At 41.6% G+C, this 23,050-nt stretch overlaps 1 protein-coding gene across 1 annotated transcript; it reads right to left on the reverse strand.

Annotated features, from left to right (window-relative positions):
- Nucleotides 1-4,241: 4,241 nt before the first annotated feature.
- RCN1 (reticulocalbin 1) lies at nt 4,242-22,132 on the reverse strand. Its single transcript, XM_033928643.1, has 6 exons — nt 21,747-22,132; nt 20,489-20,682; nt 18,670-18,848; nt 16,821-16,881; nt 6,005-6,204; nt 4,242-5,367 (listed from the first exon to the last, which is right to left on the reverse strand). The coding sequence occupies exons 1-6, from the start codon at nt 22,106-22,108 to the stop codon at nt 5,260-5,262; spliced, it is 1,104 nt and encodes a 367-aa protein (XP_033784534.1). The 5' UTR covers nt 22,109-22,132; the 3' UTR covers nt 4,242-5,259.
- Between the last annotated feature and the right edge of the window lie 918 nt (nt 22,133-23,050).

Below are 23,050 nucleotides of genomic sequence, written 5' to 3' on the forward strand. Positions count from 1 at the left end.
GCAACAGCTCTACCACTAGGCCACTCCTTACAATGGCCTTGTGCTCTCATACTGCAGAACAGAAAAGGTTCCATTTTCTGAACTTGAGGCTTTGGGTACCTTTTAACGGAGTAATTTATTCTGATATGAAATGATAGAGCTCTATAAAATACTGACTGGAGTGGACCTGGGTAGATGTGAATTGCTTGTTTACTCTTTCCAAAAATACTAGGACTAGGGAGCAATGTGTAATTAAACTCTAGAATTCATTGTCAGAGAATGTGGTGAAAGCAGTTAGCTTAGCAGGGTTTAAAAAAAGGTTTGGATAATTTCCTAGAAGTCTAAAAGCCATTATTAAGATGAACTTGGGAAAATCCACCATTTATTCCTAGCATTTAGGCGCCATCAACTCATGTTTGAGTCCTAGCGACTTGATGAATATCATCAAGTTTTCCTGGCAGAATACAGAAGTAGATTGCCAGGCCTTTCTTCTACATAGTTTAAATTCGATGTTGTCGCCATTGTCACATCAAACACAATCCTCTGCCTCCAACACTGCCCATCTGCTGCTGCCCAGACGGGTGGTATATCATTTGTCTGACATATCCGCTGAAACCTGTCCACTTTGGGAGGCCCTACTGCATAAGCAGCATAAAAATCTGTTTTACTCTTTGGCATCTTGCCAGGTACTTGTGTCCTGGGTTGGCTGCTGTTGGAAACAGGATACTGGGCTTGATGGTTCTTTGCTCTGTCCCAGTATGGCAACTGATTTAAGCAGGCAGAGTAACTGCATATATGAGACCATGGAAAAGTCAGTCCTATCTTTGGGATCCTTTGACAAAGCCAGTGCAGGGATTCCCCTGTGGGAAATGCACCAAAGCCCTTTCAATTCCTGTGGGCTTGGGAGAATCGTTACCATGACTTTAAGTATTAAGCCATGTCCATTTAAGTGTTGAATACTGTTACCGGCTCCACAAAATCTCCAGTTTTGAATATCTAGGAATACACGGCCGGTAGTCAGTCAAACACTCAGTGCCATTGACTGAACAGTAGAAATAACAAAACATTCTTCCTTTTAGGATCATGATTTTGCAATTTATTTGCTATGATTTTCTGGTTTATTTTAAAGACACTCTGCCATTTTAGTGTTATGGGTGCAGTTTGGGTATTTTAAATTTGCTTGATTTTTGACATCCTGTTTTTAAAATAAAAATTCCGACTAAATCTAGGGACCCTTTACTGTGGTCATCGTGTGCAAAGAGACTGCCGCTGAAATGCATGAAAATGATTTGCAGTATTTCCCTGTCGATGTCCACTAAGCCCGGCATTACTGAATTTTGGGGGAGGGGGAGCTTCATGGGTGGAGAGTGGGTGTTCTTGTGCTGTCCAGGCTTGCGCTTTATGATTAGCGCACCCTGATTGGATAATACGGTCACAGGCTTAAGTCAACGTGGACTCCAGCGTTTCAATGACTCCATATGAATGCAGTTGTCCAATATACAGATAAGGGCAGGAACTCTCTGTTGAATAAACTAAATGTGTAATTATGGGTCAATATTCACAGCGATTAAACCAGTCACGAGAGGCTTCTGGCTAGTTAAATCTGCTGGCATTCAGAGCCCTTAGCCAAGGTAGTGTTTCTGTCAGCTCTGACCGCTAGAGCCGTAGCTGGCTATTCTGTGGGACGGGTACACATATCCATTTAAGTACAATTTGCAGCACTTTACCGCCTAGACCAGTGGTTCTTAAATCTGTCCTGGGAGACCCCCCAGCCGTTGGGTTTTCAAGATATTCCTAATGAATATGCATGAGAGAAATTTGCATGCCTTCTACCTACTATATAGGCAAATCTGACTCATGCATATTCATTAGGGATATCTTGAAAACCCAACTGGCTGGAGATCCCCCAGGAGAGGTTTAAGAACCACTGGTCTAGAGCAGGGGTAGACAATTCCGGTCCTCAAGAGCACAGGCAAGTCAGGTTTTCAGGATAGCCACAATGAATATGTATGAGATGGATTTGCATGCACTACCTTCCTTGAGATGCAAATCTATTGTGGATATGCTGAAAACCTGACCTACCTGCGACTCTTGAGGACTGGAATTGCCTACCCCTGGCCTAGCTTAACCAGCCAAACTGGACCTCATAAAACTCAGTCTATCTTTGTCTGGTTTACTTAAGCGGCTGAATGCCAAGTATTGGACGTGGCCTGGCTTTGATATTGAGGCTTCGCGCCGGCAATGGCCAAAATACACAGACTATTGCCAGCCGAATAAATGGGAAGTTCTCCGACTGGGAGAAAGTGACTAGTGGTGTACCCCAGGGCTCGGTACTTGGGCCGATCCTTTTTAATATTTATATCAATGACCTGGAAAACGGAACATCCAGTGAGATCATCAAGTTTGCAGACGACACAAAACTCTGCCGGGCAATCAGATCGCAGGAGGACAGTGAGGAACTCCAGAGCGATTTGTGTCGGTTAGAAACATGGGCGGAGAAATGGCAGATGAAGTTCAACGTGGAGAAATGCAAGGTAATGCATTTAGGCAGTAAAAATAAGGAATACGAGTACAGAATGTCAGGTGCAACTCTGGGAAAAAGTGAACAGGAAAGGGATCTGGGTGTACTGATAGATAGGACCCTGAAGCTGTCGGCACAATGCGCGGCAGCGGCAAATAAGGCAAATAGAATGTTGGGCATGATAAAGAAAGGAATCTCGAGTAGATCGGAGAAAGTTATAATGCCGCTTTATAGGGCAATGGTCAGACCACACTTGGAATACTGCGTCCAACATTGGTCTCCCTACCTAAAGAAGGATATAAAACTGCTGGAGAGGGTGCAGAGACGAGCAACCAAACTAGTGAAGGGTATGGAGAAACTGGTATATGAGGATCGACTTAAAACACTGGGATTGTTCTCCCTTGAGAAAAGGAGACTGCGTGGGGATATGATCGAAACCTTCAAAATACTGAAAGGAATCGACAAAATAGAGCAGAAAAAACTATTTACATTGTCCAATTTGACACGGACAAGAGGACATGAAATGAAGCTAAGGGGGGGCAAGTTCAGGACTAATATCAGGAAGTTCTGCTTCACACAGAGAGTGGTTGACATCTGGAATACTCTCCCAGGGGAGATTATTGCGGAATCGACAGTCCTAGGCTTCAAAAGCAAACTAGATGCATATCTCCTTGAGAGAGGCATATAAAGATATGGTTGGCTATAAAATAAGCCAGGTGTATACCTGGCAGGGCCTCCGCATGTGCGGATCGCCGGACTTGATGGACCGAAGGTCTGATCCGGAGATGGCGCTTCTTATGTTCTTATGTACTCTCCCCTTTAGCAACTTAATTTCACCACGTTTAGGCCAGATCTGCAACGGGAGCCCACATTTAAGTGTGAATGTCCAGAGCGTCCGTACTTCTGCAGGGAAGTGGCAGAAGAGTGACTAAGCGCTATTCCGTGAAGGGTGAATGGTTAGGGGCAGCCACTTTAAGTTACACAAACTCTTGTTACATTCAGGTGTCTACTGTTATGTCAGATCTATGGCTGGTGTAATTTTAGGCAGCCCCATATTTGTTTGGGGTCCAGATGCCCATCTCTGTGCTGCATCAATGGCCCCCAGTTATAGAATTATCCCCTGACTTCATTCCTCCCCTAACCCAGCCCACAAACACATGGGCAATATCAAGAATAATAATGTAAGACATTTGCCCATTTAGGAGGGTCATATAATAAGAATTCCCAATATTTCTAAACAATAAAAGTTGAATATAATGAAAGCCACACATTGCATACAGACAGTTTTCGAGTGCCGCTCAATGACTTTCCCAGGCCTGGGCCGTCTGTCATCCCGATTAAAATGGAAGGCTCACTTCTATCACTAACACTTACCTTATCTGGCTCTTCAGATGGAAATTCACATTTTATGTTTGCAATTACATATGACTTACTAGAATGTTCAATCTATGGTCTGTCCACAGTCATTAAATTCGTCTGGGTTGAATAAACCGATATCGATCTGGAATTAACCAAATCAACTGATTTATTGGGGGTCTGTTTAGCTTCTCTTTTCTCTGAACAGAGAACTGTAGAAACGTATTCATTCAGTGACAGGATCCATGTGTAAAAGATTGTCCTAGTTTGAGCCTTTGTGGCTAAAGGTGGATTTCCGTTCTGTGTCCATGGGGAAAAAAGCAGGTCAACATGTCAATAACACGTGCATGCCATGATTCTAAACATGTGTTATAGGCCATATTAGCACCTTTGTTACAGAATTTATCCCTTTTATTTTTATACTTCTTCATATTACATAGAAACATAGTTATCAATTTGGGCTATTATAAGGATGTTATTTTAGCACAGATCCAGTTTTATGCAATGAGATCAGTTCGATAACTTCCCCCTTAGTTCAAGAAAAGTCTCTAGAAATTGACATCATTCCTATAGATAATCAAAGTGAGCCAAGTCAGATGATGTTGGCTCTTATTGGTGGAATGAGGCATTATGACATCATAGTATCAGTTCTGGTTACCAGAGACGGAATCTTTTCACATTAAGGGGGGAAGTTATCACAGGTCCTATTTTATACAAGACCTAGTTACTACTAGGGGAATCTCTTTATTCTCATTCCAAGTTTCGTTATAATTTGGTATACTGACCATCACAAGTATCTGCCAGGTTTACAATACTAAAATTTATAAAACAAAAAAAAATTAAATCAAATAAGTCAACATTAAAAGGATGCATTTCAAAAAGATTTCTGGGCAGAACTTTATCTTATCAGGCTGGTTTATTTCTGAATTCAATCTCCTATCAAATGTTTAGAAGATCTGTGAAGACTTATTTATATGATAAATTTGTTTAACAAACTCTAGTTATTTGATGGATATATTTCTGTCTGGCAGATCTTCTTGATGTATAGCGGGTTATAAATAAAATGTTATTATTATTGCTAACTGGGATCAGGAGTAAAAAACTATGCCTTAATGGTACCCACGAATATAAACTGTGTGAAATCCTTTTAGAAATGTAATATAACAGGTGAAATCCAACCTGCATTCTTTCATAACAATGTCAGTAAGAGACAGCGTCCTCTCCTTTTGTTAACTTACACTGCTGGCAGTGCCCTGCAATAAAAAAGGTGACAGGTCTTAGGATTTGACAGAGCTAAACACATCCAATGTGCATCCTTAATAAGAGGTATTTGGAGGCAGCACAGTGTCTATGTATCGATATGGCGTGGCTTTGCTCACAGTTTCTGGGGCCCTGCGCTACTGTCACAGTTCAGTATGCTTTCTTGTCAGATCTTCTCCATAATTGGTGGCCTGACTCCCAACAAACATCCTCCAGTTCTCCAGAATCTCAGCTTTAGTTAATATTTCATCCTGCAAAAGAAGAGACCTTTTAAAATTCTGGCCCACTGTGAAAAGTGAAGGTGACCTGGAAAAGGAATGTTACTTCCACTGATTCCACAGGGGCTCCTGTGGTATGGATTATTTCTCTGACCCCACTCAGTGCCCTTAAACACAGTCTTGGGTTGAACAATCAATGCTAGAGTGAGGGTAGGGACAAGACTCTCCAACCAAGTCTCTCGGACTGGCTCATTTTAGATAAAATCAGAAGCCAGTTGGGTTACTAGAAATCAGAATTTTCCATTTTTAGACCTTGCATTTTGATACTCATGTCTCTGCTAAAGCCTCTAGTCTATCTTGTGATTTGGTTATTTCTTTCATACTTCATCTCTCTTCTCTCAGAAAAAAAGTCTTTCTTTTTTTTTTTTACTGAGAAAAATGTGTTCCCTTCACTCACCACTTCATTTGAAACCATTGGTTCATACTCTGATCATTAACAGAATAGATTACAGTAATTCTTTTATTAGCTGAACATTCATTTGAAACAGACATCTGCAACTGCAAAGCAGAGTTCTAAAATTATTGTAGAAGTCAAAGCACTGGCTACCCATCTCGAGCAGGATCAAATGAAAGATATTCATTTTGGCCCAGTACTGAAAGTGGTAGGTACCTTATTTATGTCGGACTCAAATATGAGATGCTTGGCTTCAGTTTGTGCATGATCATAGCCCTGCGGGAGAATCCAGTGTTGGATTTCATCTTTATCCATTTTTCCATCCTTGTTTAGATCCCGGAAATCTGAAAACTGCTCCCGTTCATTTGAGACCCACTCGGGTTCTGGTCCCCCATCTTCATGTGCAAACATATCCGCTGCAGAAGTAAAAGGGTTGTCAGTCATGGATCCTTATTTAGCCAACGTCTATTGCAGTGGGCTTGTAATTGCCTCAAGGTAAGCTTCTTTCAGGTACAGGTGGGATTTTCCTGTCTCCAGAAGGCTTACGATTTTCATTTGTACCTGAGCAAATGGAGGGTTAAGTGACCTGTCCAAGGTCATAAGGGTTAAAAAAACCCTAGTTCCCAACCAACTAGGATAAACCTGCTGTCGGAAAACATGCTTTACTAATACTGTTAATCATTTCTGGAATGCTACTAGACTTGTGCAGTGCTGTACACATGATATGCGGGTACTTTCTCTGTCCCTAATGGACTCACAATCTGGGGCGATGGTGGTGGGAATTGAACCTACTTCCCCAGGATCATAATCTGCTGTACTAACTCTTCCACTCCTCCATCCCTCAGTTTGGCTAAAGTTACATCAGGGATTCCATAACATGGGTATTTTTAGCCAGATTTGGGGAAGGCAGTCCAGGGGTCATGTTTTAGGTGGGCTCCTAAAATAACCAACATTGAGTGAACCTTCAAATCTATGCGCATGAATTTCCAGCAGATTTTAATTCACACAAAGCAGGTACAAAAGGCCAGTGACATTAACACTAATGCAATCAGTATGAACACATAAAACCTATTCTCCGTGCAGCCTCTGAACTGTAGGACGCTCAGGTGTCAGACAAACAACAAGGCACCATTCTGCTGAGTGAATTTTAGTTAGCAAGCACCAGAAGTAGTGCACTAGGGTTCAGCCATGTTTTCTTTTTAGGAAGAAAGAAGCAGAGATATCGAGGATGACTTTCAAAATGCATGCTTCAACAAATGATGACAGAACCCATGAGGGAAGAAGCAATGCTGGATCTGGTACTCAAAAATGGGGAACGTGTCTCTAGCATCCGAGTTGGTGCCCACTTGGGCAGTAGTGATCATCAAACGATTTGGTTTTAAATAAAAGCGAAAGTGGAGGGTAACCACACAAAACTCAAAGTCCTGGATTTTAAAGGTTCGGAATTGAGTAAAATGAGGGAGTACCTGAAGAAAGAGCTGATAGGATGGGAGGGAAAGGGAGTACACTCAAAGCGGTTTAAATAAAGGGTACTTCAATCATTAGGATGGGAGGATGTAAGAGAAGTGGAAAAATAGTGGTACAAGCTGAAAGGATATTGAGGGAGCTCAGAGAGGTTCTGGCGGGTCTTCTTAAAGATTTGTTCAATAGCTCCTTAGAGGCGGGAGAGGTTCCGCAGGATTGGAAAAGAATGGATGAGGTCCCACTTCACAAAAGTGGATGCAAAGATGAAGCGGGAAACTTCCACCAGTAAAGACAGAGTATGATGGCAGAAGAGGGCCGGCGGCCCAACAAGTCTGCCCACTTCGGTTGTTGGAAAAATAATGGAAGTGTTGCTGAAAGAAAGGATAGTGAATTTCCTATAATCCAGTGGGTTACAAAATCCGAGGCAACATGGCTTTACTAAAGGGAAATCGTTCCAAATGAATCTGACTGAATTCTTTGACTGGGCGACCAAAGAATTGGATCGAAGTTGTGCGCTAGATGTAATTTACTTAGATTTCAGCAAAGCTTTTGACACGGTTCCGCATAGGAGGCCCTTGAATAAACTCGATGGGCAGAATTTAGGGCCCAAAGTGGTGAAATGGAATAATCACTGGTTGATATACAGATATTTGCTCAGAAGGGAAGGTGAGTAGTGGACAGTGTTGGGGCCAATATATTTGTGAGCAACATTGCTGAAGGATTTGTCTTTTTGCAGATGATACCAAGATTTGTAACAGAGTGAACACCCTGGAGGGAGTGGAAAACACGAAAAAGAATCTGAAAAAGTTAGAAGAATGGTCTAATGTTTGGCAACTAAAACTCAATGCAGAGGGATGCATCTGGGGAGTAGAAATCCGAGGGAGATGTATGTACTGGGAGGTGAGAAGCTGATATGCACGAGTGAGGAGAGAGACCTTGGGGTGATAGTGTCTGAGGATTTGAAGGTGACGAAACAGTGTGACAAGGTGGTGGATGTAGCCAGAAGGATGGCATAACCAGCAGAAGGAAGGGGGTGTTGATGTTCCTGTACAGGTCATTGGTGAGGCCTCACCTGGAGTACTGTGTTCAATTTTGGAGGCCGTTTCTGGCTAAGGATGTAAAGGGACTTGAAAAAGTCCAGAGAAAAGTGATTAGAATGATATGGGGCTTGCGCCCAAATACATACAAGAAGTGATTGGAAGTCCTGAATATGTGTACTCTTGAGAAAAGAAGGATCAAGGCAAAATATGATACAAATGTTTAAATACTTGAAAAGTATTAATATAAAACAAATCTTCTCCAGAGAAAGGAAAATGGGAAAAGTAGAGGGCATGAACTGAGGTTGCGGGGTGGCAATCTTAGGAGTAATGTTAGCAAATTCTTTTCATTGAGAGGGTGGTGGATGCCTGGAATGCCTTCCCGAGGGAGGTGGTGGAGATGAAAACATTGGCGGAATTCAAAAAAGCGTGGGATGAACACAGAGGATCTCTAAGTAGAAAACAAACCAAGGCCAGTACTGAGCAATCTTCCACGGTCTGTGGTTTGTTTTAGGATAGGCTGGAGTGGGCTTCATTGGCAACTCCAGCAGTGGGAACCGAAAGACTTCTATGGTCCATTGCCCAGAAATATTAAAGAAAAGACAATTTAATCAAGCATGACTATTGGGCAGACTGGATGAACCGTTCAGGTCTTTATCTGCCGTCATTTACTAAGTTACTATGCAATCTGCCCTACAACATTAAGAGCAGGATTCTCAGAAAATTTTGCCGAACGTTAGGCACCCAAATTGCGCCTATTAGCACCTAACTTAAGTGTTCTAATTGGTTTTAAGTGGCATAATAATTGGTTGTGCCGTTAAAAACTCATTTTCAAAGAATTAGGTGCAGCTAGGCAGCCTCCAGGACCAGTGCCTGGGAGCCTAGTGAAAATGAAGAGCAGAAGTGGGCATGTTTAGAGGGTGGCACCGCTGGCCACGATTGGTGCTGGAAATGTAGGCTGTAAAACCCTGGTCTATATTTCTGGAAGCAGTGCCTGTCCGTGATTGACACGCGGCACGTTCTGCTTTCAGAATCAGCCCCTAAATGTACATTGCTCTGTAAATTGCGCAAAACAACTATATATTCTAATTGAAGTACTTTTACCACCTGTTAGGGCAAAAGCTCAGTAAGCAAATCCATTTTTCAAGCATGAATTTAATTTAATCCAAACCATTGCATTGTTTATTTTAATAAGATGGCATGTTCTGTCAATTTGATTTTATCATACTTGTCAATGTAATGTATTCAACAGTTCAACCCTCTATTCTGCTCTGGATAGAAGAAGCAGAAGCGCCCGTCCCACAGTAACAAATGCTGACAACCACCTTGTAATTATACGTCTCGATTATTTTAGTCATACATTGAAAGCATTCAGCTCCTGAGACTAATGACCAGAAAAGCTCTGTCAATGCACTGGTATTGCTCCTAGCTGTGATCTAAAGGCAGCCGAAGGATTCGCGTGAATCTGCTATCTGGGCTCCTTTTCGACTCCCCCCCCCCTAAAAAAAACAACTCAAGCACTACATATCTTCCAAAGCCGCAATATCTTTTTTTTTTTCTTACTGCTGTGCAAAGAACATTCAAGATCAACCCCTAAATCAAATTACTTTTCATCTCAACGTTACTAAAGCCACAAGAACCTGTCATTATAAGGGAAATACAGCGTGGGTAGCATGCCGTCTGCAGCAGAGCATTTCTCACATACACGCGCACACACTTCCACTTCACCTCTGTGGCGCTGACAGCAGGAACACTGATAAACACCTCCTGTGACACAAGTTGGACCAAAGACACATATTGTGTTTGCCAAAAGGCGATTAAAGATCCTGCATCGCTTATAAAACCATTTCTTAATGCTTCACGTCATCACATACAATAGAACTCAATTATGAATCTATTCTAGGTATGCTCGTATGCTTTCAAATGAGCCGATATGAAGTACAGGGAGCAGCAGTTCTGGCACAGATGTAGATATGATATTTACGCAGCGGTACACAGCACAACACAGCGAGCTGAGGTGGGAAGTACGAGGCCAAAGGTGTAATGACCACAATCAGAAAACAGACCATTATTCTTTCTGTGCAATTTTAATAGCAACTGGTAATATAAATTTCAAGTAAATATATGTGTCCTAGAAAAATGCTTTGGGGTTTTTTTTGGCCAGGTACTAGTGACCTGGATTGGCCACTGTGAGAACGGGCTACTGGGCTGGATGGACCATTGGTCTGACCCAGTAGGGCTATTCTTAGGTTCTTATGAGACTGCCATGAAGCAGTAAAACTTGCGCATTTAGGGCCCCTTTTATAAAGTCACAGTAGCGATGTTGGCGCAGTAAATGCACCGAAGCCCACTCAATTCCTATGGGCCCCTTAGTGAGAAATTGGGTATTGGGTCCAGGCTTGAACATGAGCTATCCAAAATGTTATTATATTCACAGAAAGGCTGAGCTGTAGAACATTGCTAGGGAAATGGTTCTCCAGCCGCTGGTCACGATTCAGAGCTAAAACCGCAACATAAAGAAATTTTTTTTGTAGAAAACAGATGATTATAAGTGCACAGCAAACACCACTGTAATATTGGGTCAAATATGACTAACAATTCACACATCACATCAACAATGAAAAATACCCCATTGAAAACAAAGGAAAAAAGGAGAAGAGTGTCCCATGTGAAAAAGTGCTGATTCACGAGCACAAGCACCAAACGTAGCTCCAGACTAAGTGAATGCATCCGACGAGGGCTTCTTCAGGGATCTGTCGTGACAATCGAGTCCACTGAGACTCATATTTGTCTCAATATTAATGCCTGCTGGCACTTAACAATCACCGACATCTCCACTTCTACCCAAAACATTTTTTTATTTAAATTGTAGTTTGAGCTCTGAATCATGAATTGTGGTTGGAGAATTGTCCCCTACATCTAGGGGAGCTATTGTTTTTGTGATTATCAAGTTTCAAGTTTAATTAAAATTTGATAAAAACACTTATAAGAAATTTCTAAGTGATTTGCAATGTAAAAATAGGCATCTTGAAACATATAAACGCCAGAAAGGATAAAAGGGAGGATAAAAGGAAGAACTACAATTTTCTTAGAAAAGCACATAAATGGGGAAGAGCATTAGGGAAGGGATTAAGAGCAGTCTTAAATGTGACAAAGATTGTGGGGAAGTGGACCGATCAATCAAATTATTCTTGTTATTTTTCAAAAGCGTCTATATAGAGAAAGCTTTTGAGGGAGCCTTTAAATCTCTCCAGTATGGTTTCTTCTCTAAGGTAAAGTGGCAAATAATTCCATGTTTGGGGAGTGGTAATCAAATAATTTCAACATGCCTTGTATTTACAATTTTCAATGAAGGAATAGATAGAAGGTGCTGGTTTGTGGATCTGAGTCTCCTCGGAATCGCATGAGGTATTAGAAGCTTATCCAAAAATGCTGGAGGACTATTTTTATAAGTGATTCTGTTCAAAATTGGTAACCAGTGAGCTTTTTTGAGGAGTGGAGTGACATGGAGTTTGCAATTATTTTTATTGAGGTGTTTTGGATTATTTGTAAGAGCCTCATTTCTTTCTGTGATATGCCTTGGTAAAGAGAGTTACAGTAATCTAGTTTCAAGATAAGGGAGTGAAGAGGACATTTCGAGCCAATGGTTTTAAGACCTATGAAAATGACCCAGTCATCCGTAGCTTAAAGAAACTATTTCTAACAACTAAACTAATTTGATCATGATAACAGAGTTATCTTAGATTCTTCCCTATTTCTGTTTCTTTTGTGTCTGGACTTGGTTGCATATCTGGTAGACCTGACGCTTGTCTGCATGGATGATAGCCTTGTTTGGCAAATCTGGTTTTCAAGAACCACAAGTAGTTCAAGTTTTCCGGATATGCACAATGAACAGATATAGTCATGTGAAAAAATTAGGATACCCCATGAACTATTCAGTTCTTTCTTAAGAAATGTTCAAATCTTTTTTTTTTTTTTTTTTTATATCTAGAAAAGAAAGAGATGTAATTGCAGGTAAACAACAATAATTTTCCTCGATTTACTCATGAAACAAAAGACTAGATCTGCATAAAATGGACATAGTGTAGGCAGATTTCTCTCATGCAAACTCATTTGTACATCCTGAAAACTGACCTGCCTGTGGCACTCGAGGACCGGAGTTGCTGCTCCCTGCCGTCTGCTGCTTTTGCTACCATTCCTTCAGTTCTCGTTACAAAATTGTTTCAAAGTGTGAAAGATTCTGCTTCAGATAACGATAAAAGATATGACCTATCTATAGTTTAAAACCTTCCAAGCCTTCACTAGAGCATCTTGAATGTGCTGCATTCTCTGTCCTGAAAGTGGAATAATGCAGCTCTTAAAAGTGAAAAGAACACTTCAGAGTAATTCAACTGAAGTGTTTGTCAAGACTTGAGCACAATAAAACCTGGTCCTCTGAAGTTTAAGAAAGGAAAACACATTACAGTGAGAGAAAGCCTAGTTTTGATGCTTACTGATTAGGATTTGCAGGTAGTTAGGACAAATTCATGGAGGGTCATTTTCGATAGAACAACTAAGTCTAATTTGGACATTTTGAGGAAAAAACATCCAGAAATCTAATAGAGAAAATGTCCATTTTTAAAACAAAAGATGTATAACCCTGCAGACTCAGCAGTTGCCAATAAGTCCAATATATAAAAAATGATCTATAATTAGATCATTTATAAAACAGCCAGAGGTCTATCTTTTATTTTTGAAAATGACCTATGAAGATGTTTTGATCCTTAGTACATCTATCTTTTATGCCCATTTTCAAAAATAAAAATGTCCACATGAAAACCTCACAAAAGCAAGTTTTGCAGACATACCCAAATACCTTGTCTGATCGTGGCAGGGGAATCCCCATCAGCTGAGCTAGTTTTGGGGATTCCCCCTGCCAGGATCAGCTGAACTGGCAAAGAGATTCCTCTCTCCCTCCCTCACAGGCACCGATCCCCAAATAAAATAGGAGCCGCTAAGCCCTACACATTTTCCCCTGACATCCCTGGACCCCCCTCCCCTTCGCGATTTTGAGCCAATCAGGGCCTTAGGCCCCTCCCACTGCAAAGCGATTTTCATGTGAAACTGCCAAGTCTACCGAGGGAGGTGGGAGTCTAGTTTCTGCTTAGTGGAGCAGATTCAGGAAAACACCTCTTTCTGAAGAATGTATCCCTGTCTCAAGAAACATAGGGGGCTCAAGTCAGAAATTCCAAATCTCAGGGAAATCCAGAAGACCTGAAAACTTCACAGTAGTGTTTCTTCCATTATGAAATGTTTCCATAAAGATGTTCATGAATAAGAAATTACGAGAGCTGAATTTTATATGGATTTGCTTCCATGGCTTGTAAATTATCTAATTCTATACCAGGATATATTTAGGGCTTCTGACTTCAGGTATAACCAGGGGAAAAAACATCATGGAACGCTGGCAATGGCCTCGAAGAACTGAGCAGGGCTTCAGGGCATCTCTTCCCTTCTCCACCAGCTGCTGAGCTCAGAGCCTGGGGTTGCTTCCTCTAGCCCACAGGTGTCGAAGTCGGTCCTCGAGGGCCGCAATCCAGTCGGGTTTTCAGAATTTCCCCAATGAATATGCATTGAAAGCAGTGCATGCACATAGATCTCATGCATATTCCCAGTGCGGAATCCACCGTTCTAGGATTTACGAGAGGCAGAGGGATATGGGTAACTAAAATTATGCCAGATGTACACCTGGCTGGGCCTCTGCATGTGCGGATCGCCGGACTTGATGGAATGAAGGTCTGATTCGGAGATGGCAGTTCTTATGTTCTATATATCAACAAATTTAGAGATCACTCCAAAGGATTTAGTGACCTATTTTCGGGATAAGATTTCTAGAATTATAAGTGATTTAGAGAATGAAAGACATCGATTCGTCAACACTTCTACTACAGCATCAATGGAGACTGTAATTGTTGCCTCTAATGGGATTTCAGTAGACTGGGTTTAGTCTTCTTTTTCTCCAGTAGATGCAGAGCTAGTGGAAGATTACTAAAGAAGTTTGCAAAAGGTTCCTCTCAACTGGATCCATGTCCTGACAAATTATTGGGTTTTGGCCAGGTACTAGTCACCTGAATGGGCTACTGAGCTTGATGGACCATTGGTCTGACCCAGTAAGGCTATTCTTACAATGCCTTCATAATTTCTGCTTTTTTTTTACAAATTTGATTAATAATTACTACTGGAAGCGAATATGCCCAAGTAATTAGGGCATATCATATTATACCTTCATTAAAAATGATAAAATATTTGACAGTTTAAATATTTCCCAATTCTTAGAGTTATCTAAAGACTATATAGCCAAAAGGACAACATTGTTGGTTAAGTTTAGTACTGAAATAGAAAAACAAGCTATTCTTAAACTATATTTTGCTAATAAAAATGCACTGTTTTGTGGGCAACAGCTACATATATTTCCAGATGTCTCTAAACAGACACAGTACACAACTTAAGATTCGTGTCTTGGCTGTGGGAGCTTTATTTTTTCTGAAGTTTCCATGTAAATGTTTGGTGATTTATCAGAATAACAAGTATGTTTTTGTTGATCCAGCTCAATTAGAAATATTTCTTCAAGATAAACCTAAACTAGATATGTGACCTGTAACTAATGCAGAGGTTGAGAATGAGTGAGTCATTTAAAATATATTTTTGCCTGACATGAGAAGTTTATGATATTTTCTTTTTAATTGTGGGACTCCTTCAGGAGATAATCAGCCCTAATAATGTGGACTTGATATATACTTTTAAGGTTATTTTTATTTTGTACCTTTTTTTGTAATTACCTGAAGTTGTTATTTGTTGTAATAACTGAATAAATTGATTTTTATTTATTTATTTATTTTTTTTTAAAGATAAAATATTTTGACACTCACCAGACAGGGCTCAAGAAAAATCCTGGTTTCCTATCGCACTACAAACCATGAAATTTTACTGCTTTGCCACCTTCTTATCACCTATCCATATCTCTCTGTCTCTCACCTACCCAGCCCTCTTTATCTTTCACTTTGCCCATCCCTCCCTCCTGTTCTGAGACTATCATTGGAATTTTTTCTATTTCACTTATACTGAATATACTGGTATTTGTCAACATTTGCTTATTTCTGATTGAAGAAAAATGGTTGCTTTCAAAAGCTAATCAGACAATGCACTAAGTTAGTCCAATTATCTTTTCTTCCTTTTGTTTTATTTCTATATATTTATTACCTTTATTGAAGGGTTCCAATTTGGGCCCTAGCCTATGCTCTAATAGTCCATGTCTTGCCAAGATGGTAAAGACTGTGGTAGGGTTACAATTACAAGGGTTATTTAGATCAGAGTCGGATATTAGATGGCAGCCAATAAGGATTTCATATGGAAACAAGTTTTGTTGACTTCATTCAGGATGAATCTGGACAGGGGTATTCCAGCTACGGTTAGGTAAATAAACCCGGCGGCAACATTTGACCTAGATGAGAGAGTGGTGCTAAACGGAATTTGATCGAAGGAAAGAAAAGTGAGAGTGGCATGTCCTGGAACCCGTCCTGTTCAATATATTTATGAGCAATATTTCTGAAGGATTAGAAGGAAAAATGTGTCATGGGAGTAAAAATCCAAATGAGCTGTATACACTAGGTGGTGAGAAGCTGATATGCCCAGACTAGGAGAGGGATCTTGGTGTGAGAGTGTCAGAGGATCTCAAGGCTGTGACGTGTGACAAAGTGGTGGCCATTGCCAGAAGGATGCTGGGCTGCATAGAGAGAAACGTTGCCAGCCAAAAAGGTGAGGTATTAATGCCCCTGTACAAGTGGTCGGTGGAGTCCCACTTGGAATACTGTGTTCAGTTCTGGACTAAAGGATGTAAGACAAAGACAAAGAGAATGATATCGGGATACCTGAATATGTTTACCCTAGAAGAAAGAAGGGATAGAGGAGATTTGACATTTAAATATTTGAATGGTATTCATCTACAAACAAATCTTTTCCAGAGACGTAGAAGCAGTAAAACTAGAGGACATAATATGAGGTGGTAGATTTAGGAGTAATGTCAGGAAATACTTTTTCACATAGACAAACAGTGACAGAGTTAAAAAATGTTTCAGGTAGATACAAAGGATCCTTAAATGGAAAGAGACGGTATTTGCACAAAACTCAACAGGGTTTTGGGTTGAATTTCAATTTTCACTTAATGTAGTTTTGATACGAGCTTTTCACTTTTCCTTTCAAATGGTTTTTCTGAGTTCTTGGTATTATACTATGACAAGCAGTATAGCAAATTCTCCCAATAGACAAACTAAGGATACCAAAAACCTCAGATAGATTTCATTAACTGATGTTTGTTGCATTAGTTCATATGTATTTTATATTTATTATTCAGCATTTTACTGTATTCCTCCTTGTATGCCTTTGGTAGAATCATATATAAAAAATATTGAGTATGGAAATGTTTGTAATCCACTGTCTGGCCTTACAATAAACCTCCCACTGACTTTTTAAAGATGAAATAAATTACCACTGACCAATATATTCATCTTGATCCACAAACCCATCTCCATTCTTATCAACATCCTCCAAGGTTTCCTAGAAAATAAATGATTTGCAGTATTTCACTTCATTGATATGAACATGGCCAAACAGAACCCCCAAATCCGAAAAATGGCCCGTGTTCAGTCTATGCCACATTTGTTATACATTTTTTGCTACTGTAAATTTTAGTTTGTATACCTCTACACCATTTATGAATAAATTATATTACAAGATCATCAGTTCCACTTTTTTTGCCTTTTGACCAGAATTGCACACAATATTCAAGGCACGGTCTCACCATAGAGCGATACAAAGGCATTAAGATATTCCCCCTTCTATTCCTTACATTCTGGGTTTTTCTTAGCCAACGCTGCACACCCAAATCCTTTCCTGAGTGATGAGACATAGAATTTCTATGAGCCTCAGAACTACAAACACTAGTGTGGCTTTGTGAAGGAGGGGGATAATGTGGAACCCAGCATCATGTAGCTATAATTTAGGTCATTCCTGTCTATCTGCTTTACTTTGCACTTGTCCATATCAAATTTAATTTGCCATTTGGAAATGGATATGGAGGTCTGTATCAGCACCAAGGGCTCCTTTTACGAAGGTGCGCTAGTGTTTTAAGCTGCTCAAGAGGAGGCGGTAGTGGCTAGCGCACGCTATTCCACGTGTTAAGGCCTAACGCGCCTTCGTAAAAGGAGCCCCAAATGTGGAAGACTTCAAGCACATGTGACATCTAATTCAAAGAACTTCAAACACTATGATGACTCGTATTTGATTATTATGAAATGCTTGTGAACAGTTTTGGAGGTTCTTAAAAGCTTCCATCATAAAGTGTATGTTCCAGGTGAACATGCACTGTTATTGAGAAAGACATGGGGGAAGCCACTGCTTGCCCTGGATCGGTAGCATGGAATGTTGCTACTCTTTGGGGTTCCGGAATCTTGCTCTTCTTTGAGATTCTGCATGGAATCTTGATACTCTTTGGGGTTCTAGAACCTTTGGTTACTCTTTGGGATTCTGCAATGTTGCTACCCTTTGGGGTTCCAGAATCTTGCTCTTCTTTGAGATTCTGCATGGAACCTTGATACTCTTTGGGGTTCCGGAATGTTGCTACTCTTTGGGGTTCCGTAATCTTTCTCTTCTTTTGAGATTCTGCCTGGAATGTTGATACTCTTTGGGGTTCCGGAATCTTGCTCTTCTTTGAGATTCTGCATGGAATGTTGCTACTCTTTGAGGTTCTAGAATCTTTGGTTACTCTTTGGGATTCTGGAATGTTGCTACTCTTTGGGGTTCTGGAATCTTGCTCTTCTTTGAGATTCTGCATGGAATGTTGTTACTCTTTGGGGTTCCGGAATCTTGCTCTTCTTTGAGATTCTGCATGGAATGTTGCTACTCTTTGGGGTTCCAGAATCTTGCTCTTCTTTTGAGATTCTGCCTGCAATGTTGCTACTCTTTGGGGTTCTGGAATCTTGCTCTTCTTTGAGATTCTGCCTGGAATGTTGCTACTTTTTGGGGTTCCGGAATCTTGCTCTTCTTTGAGATTCTGCATGGAACCTTGATACTCTTTGGGGTTCCGGAATCTCGCTACTCTTTGGGTTTTGGCCACCGTGAGAATGGGCTACTGGGCTTGATGGACATTTGGTGTGACCCGGTAAGGCTAATCCTTTCGTCACCTGTAAAGACTAATACAGGCAGCAACAAGAAGTAGCATCTGGTATGTCCTGCAAAAGATATCCATGAAAACCTTCAGTATTGTTCATCCTACAATTAAACAACGACATGACACGTCTTTAGAGATCAGGAGGTTGAACAAAAAGGAAGCTTATGATGTCATACCAATACAACGATCTCCTTCATGTGTTCAAATTCCTCTGGGTGAAGGAAAGATGTGAACTCGTCTCTGTTTGCAGCATGGTCCCCATCCAGGTCAGCTTTTTTAAATCTTCTTTCATCACGGGGCAGCATTTTCTTAAGACTGAACTGATCAGTGGCATCTTGGAATTCTGTCGGGTTAGCTGGAAAGAGAGGACAAAGCTGGGGGAGGATCTGAAATCGAAACCTTGCAGGTGACACATGACATTAAGGAAAAGAAAACCTGCTCCTTCTTCACAAAACAGAATTTTTAGAAACAAATGATTCTTATCTTTAAGGATTTTTGGTCTCTCTGCTGCATCTAATTAATTGTCCTCAGTGCAGCATGAAAATTAATACAACCATGAGAGCTACTTATGGCACCACTAAATGCACAGCCTGGTATCTAATACTCGGTGACAGACAATTCTGAAACAGTTCTGCAAGCGGCAAATTACCCTCTAGGAGGAGATTTTAAAATTTTACTTAAAACATTCTTATTTAAGGATGCATTTAATTGTCAAGAATGTGTGGGAGGGGCACGTGGGATCTCTTAGGGAGAGGAGGAGGAGGTAATGGATACTGCGAATGGGCCATTTGGCTTCCATCTGCCATCATGTTTCTATAAACTTGTACAATTACAGGTAGTTCACTTTAGAAATAAATCTCTGCGTTTTATAACACTCCTTATATTACACAGGATATCTTCCTTAATTGTTATATTAATCAGCCCCTATAAACATAATAGAATATTTCAAGTGAATTGCTCAGAGCACCACCTTCGTGCTCAATTAAAAGGGACCATCAAAGCACCTCACCATTCCATCAAGAGAGTTCTACATAGCTAAAATTTTAAGCATTACTCAACTACTTTTAATTACTTATCAGCATCAGTTTCTTGTTGGTGTACTGCTCTCAATGACGGCGTGCCTCTGCTTATAAAACTGGGATTGTTAAATCCCCAGCACCAGATATCGAGCTGACCCCTCGACTCGAGTTTCGCTAACATCAAGCTTCCTCAGGAGGGAACGCTGTATCTCCAACATATAAATGCTCACCGGGAGTAAGGCCAGATGCCAGCATTCCTCCTCCCAAAGGTCACCCAGATCCCAAAGGACAATGTTTCTATAATCCTAAAGCTCTATGACCTCACAATGCAGGTGTAAAGAGCCTTAGCCTATAGGAAGAGGAGATGCAAATGTTAAGAGCCTTAGCCAATAGGGAGAGGAGATAGTGGATGCTGCGGATGGGCAGACTGGATGGGCCATTTGGCCTTTATCTGCCGTTATGTTTCTATAACCATAAAGTTCTATGACCTTACAATACAAGGGTTAAGAGCCTTAGCCTATAGGGAGAGGCAGAAATAGTGGATGGTAAGATTGGAAAGACTGGATGGGCCATTTGACCTTTATCTGCCGTCATGTTTCTGTATGGGACATGAACAAGATGGAAGCGTTTATAAATGCCAGCATCATGTAGATGGGTGAAGATGTTATTTTAATTTTATGATGCAAATGAGAATGTACAGTATTGTCTTTTGATGTGTACATTAAGTTTGTAATCTGCCTAGAAACAAATTGATAGAACCAAAACCAAATGTGATAAATAAATAAGACTTCTGGAGCAGCAAAAGGATAACAGGAATGGCTCTACTATTTTTTGGGGGGTGGGGGGAGAACAGCTGTCTGCACCTCCCCTCCTCTGAAAACATTTTTGGGATGCTGCTGGCTGGTTCTGTGCAAAGATCAGTTGCCACCATCAGTCCTTGATTCTAACACTGCCAAGGTGCAAAATGTCAACTCACCCAAATAATGCCCATATGTGGATTCCTTGTATTCTGTCCAGGAAATTTGATCATCTTCATTTAGGTCATAGTCTTTCCAGACTTTAGCCACATTTTCATAGATGTATCGTGTCTGAACTCGTTTGACCCAGGTTTTTAATTCTTCCATGGTGACAACTCCATCTTTGTCCTCATCTATTCTGTCCACAATTTTCCTGCAACACCGAAGACATGGATTATAATCTAAATACACATAAGAGATTCTGTTATCGAGCAGAAATGAACTGTCTTCTCATCTGCCAGGATGAGGAAGGAGCAAGAACTGATGCACCCCTGAAGCCAAGCCAACAATTGATGCCATTTTCTGTTCTATTCCCAGGGTTTTTGTTAGCAATTTGGAGGTCAGGAAAAAGCATTGCATAGAGGAAAAGAGAATGAATAACAGAACTTCAGAGGAGGAAAGTACAGAATCATTGCATATAGGTGCTGCCTGATGACTGTCATAGTGCAATTTAAACAGCTTTCTGGCAGCCTAAACTCAATGTATAACTTATCGATAGCGATACACTTGCGTTTCTGATTTAGGTTTGATATTCCTGGCAGATCCTTGCGGTTTTTCTCTCCTTGGTGGCAAGATGCATTTTCAGCCTGATACTATAGGGTAATTCTATAATGGCTTCAGGGCTAGCCTACGCCATTATAGATTATTCGTGTTTGTGCACCAAAATATATGCAAAGCCAATATCTGGCATGTGGCAGTGATGCAAGGAACTGGCAGGATTCTGTGAGCTGCTGTGTCCACTCGCAGGCCGGGCAGGATTAACCAATAGGCCAAGTAGGCATGTGCCTAGGGCCCGATGAAGGAGGGCATCAATATTATTTTTTCTAAACAGCGATGGGCCCCCCCCCCTCATCGACGGAAAGTAGGACAAGCAAGCAACGTGGGTAATTGTGCAAGCGGTGCTCGGGCGCATGGTGGGGCAGGGGGCCCAGTGTACTTGTGTGCCTAGGGGCCCTCGACGAATTAATCCTGCCCTGCTTGCAGGGCACCCTCTCAGTTACATGTTAAGCAACTCTGGTGCAGACATTAGGGAAACAGCATTTCCTGGGGTCACCAGCAGCCAGCTGGCATCTCCACCTTCCACAATGGACTCCAGGCTCATTCCTGGATTCCGGACAAACCTGCAGGAATGATTTCAGAGGGTAGAATCTGGCACCTTAAAAGCAAAGTCTGCCAAGCGTCAGCTCTCGGGGCCAGGGACAGAACCCCCGCTCTTACCCCAGCCTGTCTCGACTCTCCTCGGGCGTCAGCTGATCGAAGCTCTTGGCCTCTTCCTGTCCCAGAAAGGCTTCGTGGTCGTACTGGAAGCTGCCCTGGTCGTCGTGAAGTTTGGGCTCGGCTCGGACTCGCTCTTTGCGGCCAGTGGGTTTGGCCAAGGCGGTTCCGGCCCCGAGCAGCAGCGAACACAGCACGACCCGCAAGAGCATTCTCCTCTGCAGGACTCGGTGGTCCAGATCGAGGGGTCGGGGGTGGCTGCTTCCCCTATTGGTCGCAAAGAGGGCGGGGCTCCGCGGCCACGTTGCAGTGATCTGGCTCTGGGACCACCCCCTCCCTTCCCAAATCCACTCATTCCCCTCCATCTGTCCTGCTCCCAATGCCTCGGGCCATGCTAACCTATCCATCCAGTAACTAGTATCCGCCCCCTAACCATCCCTCCCTCCCTCCCTCCCTTTCATTCCTTTTACATCCACCTTCTCTCTCTCTCTCTCTCCTTTCCTCTCTAGCCAATCATTTCCCATTCATTCGATTCCTGTCTCCTCCTCCCTCAGCCCTTCCTAAATTCCCACCCCTCTGTGACAATGCCTTCCATCTCACCCTCCACCCCTCCTATCTATCCTCAGCCCATTCCTCCTTCCATTCTGCAGCCCTCCTTCCTCATTCCATTCTCTTCCCTCCTCCAACCCCCTTTCATCCCTGTTGTCTCCCAAGCTCGTCCCCTCTCCCTGTCTCATAGCCAGTCCCTCCATCTTTTCCATCCTAAATGTGCTCCTGCACTCTGTTCTTGAGTGACAAAGTGTGCAAAGCAGCTTTCTGCATTTTGCCTGGCATGTTAGTAGCAGAGTATCAAAATAAACACCTGTGATATGCCCCAAGGAGCTGTTTGTTTAAATAAAGCACAGGGAGCAGATGATTAGACTTCTGTTTCTTTGCATAAGTATCTGCTTCAAAGGAATAATATTTATTTCATTTTATTTAGTTGATCAAACTTACTCTTTCATCAGTAGCTCAAGGTGAGTTACATTGAGATACAAGAGGTATTTTGTTATTAGGGACTTAGCTCAGGGTGAGTTAATGACTTCTATAGTGCTACCAGACGCTCGTAGCGCTGTACAGAGTCCCTGCTCCAAAGAGCTTATACTCTAAACACATAAGACAGACATGGATAAGGGGAATGGTTAATTTGCTGGCTGGGTTGGAGGGCAGAACAGAGTACAGGACAATCAGGCCATCAGCAACACAGCAGAGGAACACCCGGGCGTGAGAAAGCAGTGATGTGGTTTAAAGGTATTGTATTTCAGTCT

Source organism: Geotrypetes seraphini, chromosome 19 (genome assembly GCF_902459505.1).
Source record: "Geotrypetes seraphini chromosome 19, aGeoSer1.1, whole genome shotgun sequence".
NCBI classification, from domain to species: domain Eukaryota; kingdom Metazoa; phylum Chordata; class Amphibia; order Gymnophiona; family Dermophiidae; genus Geotrypetes; species Geotrypetes seraphini.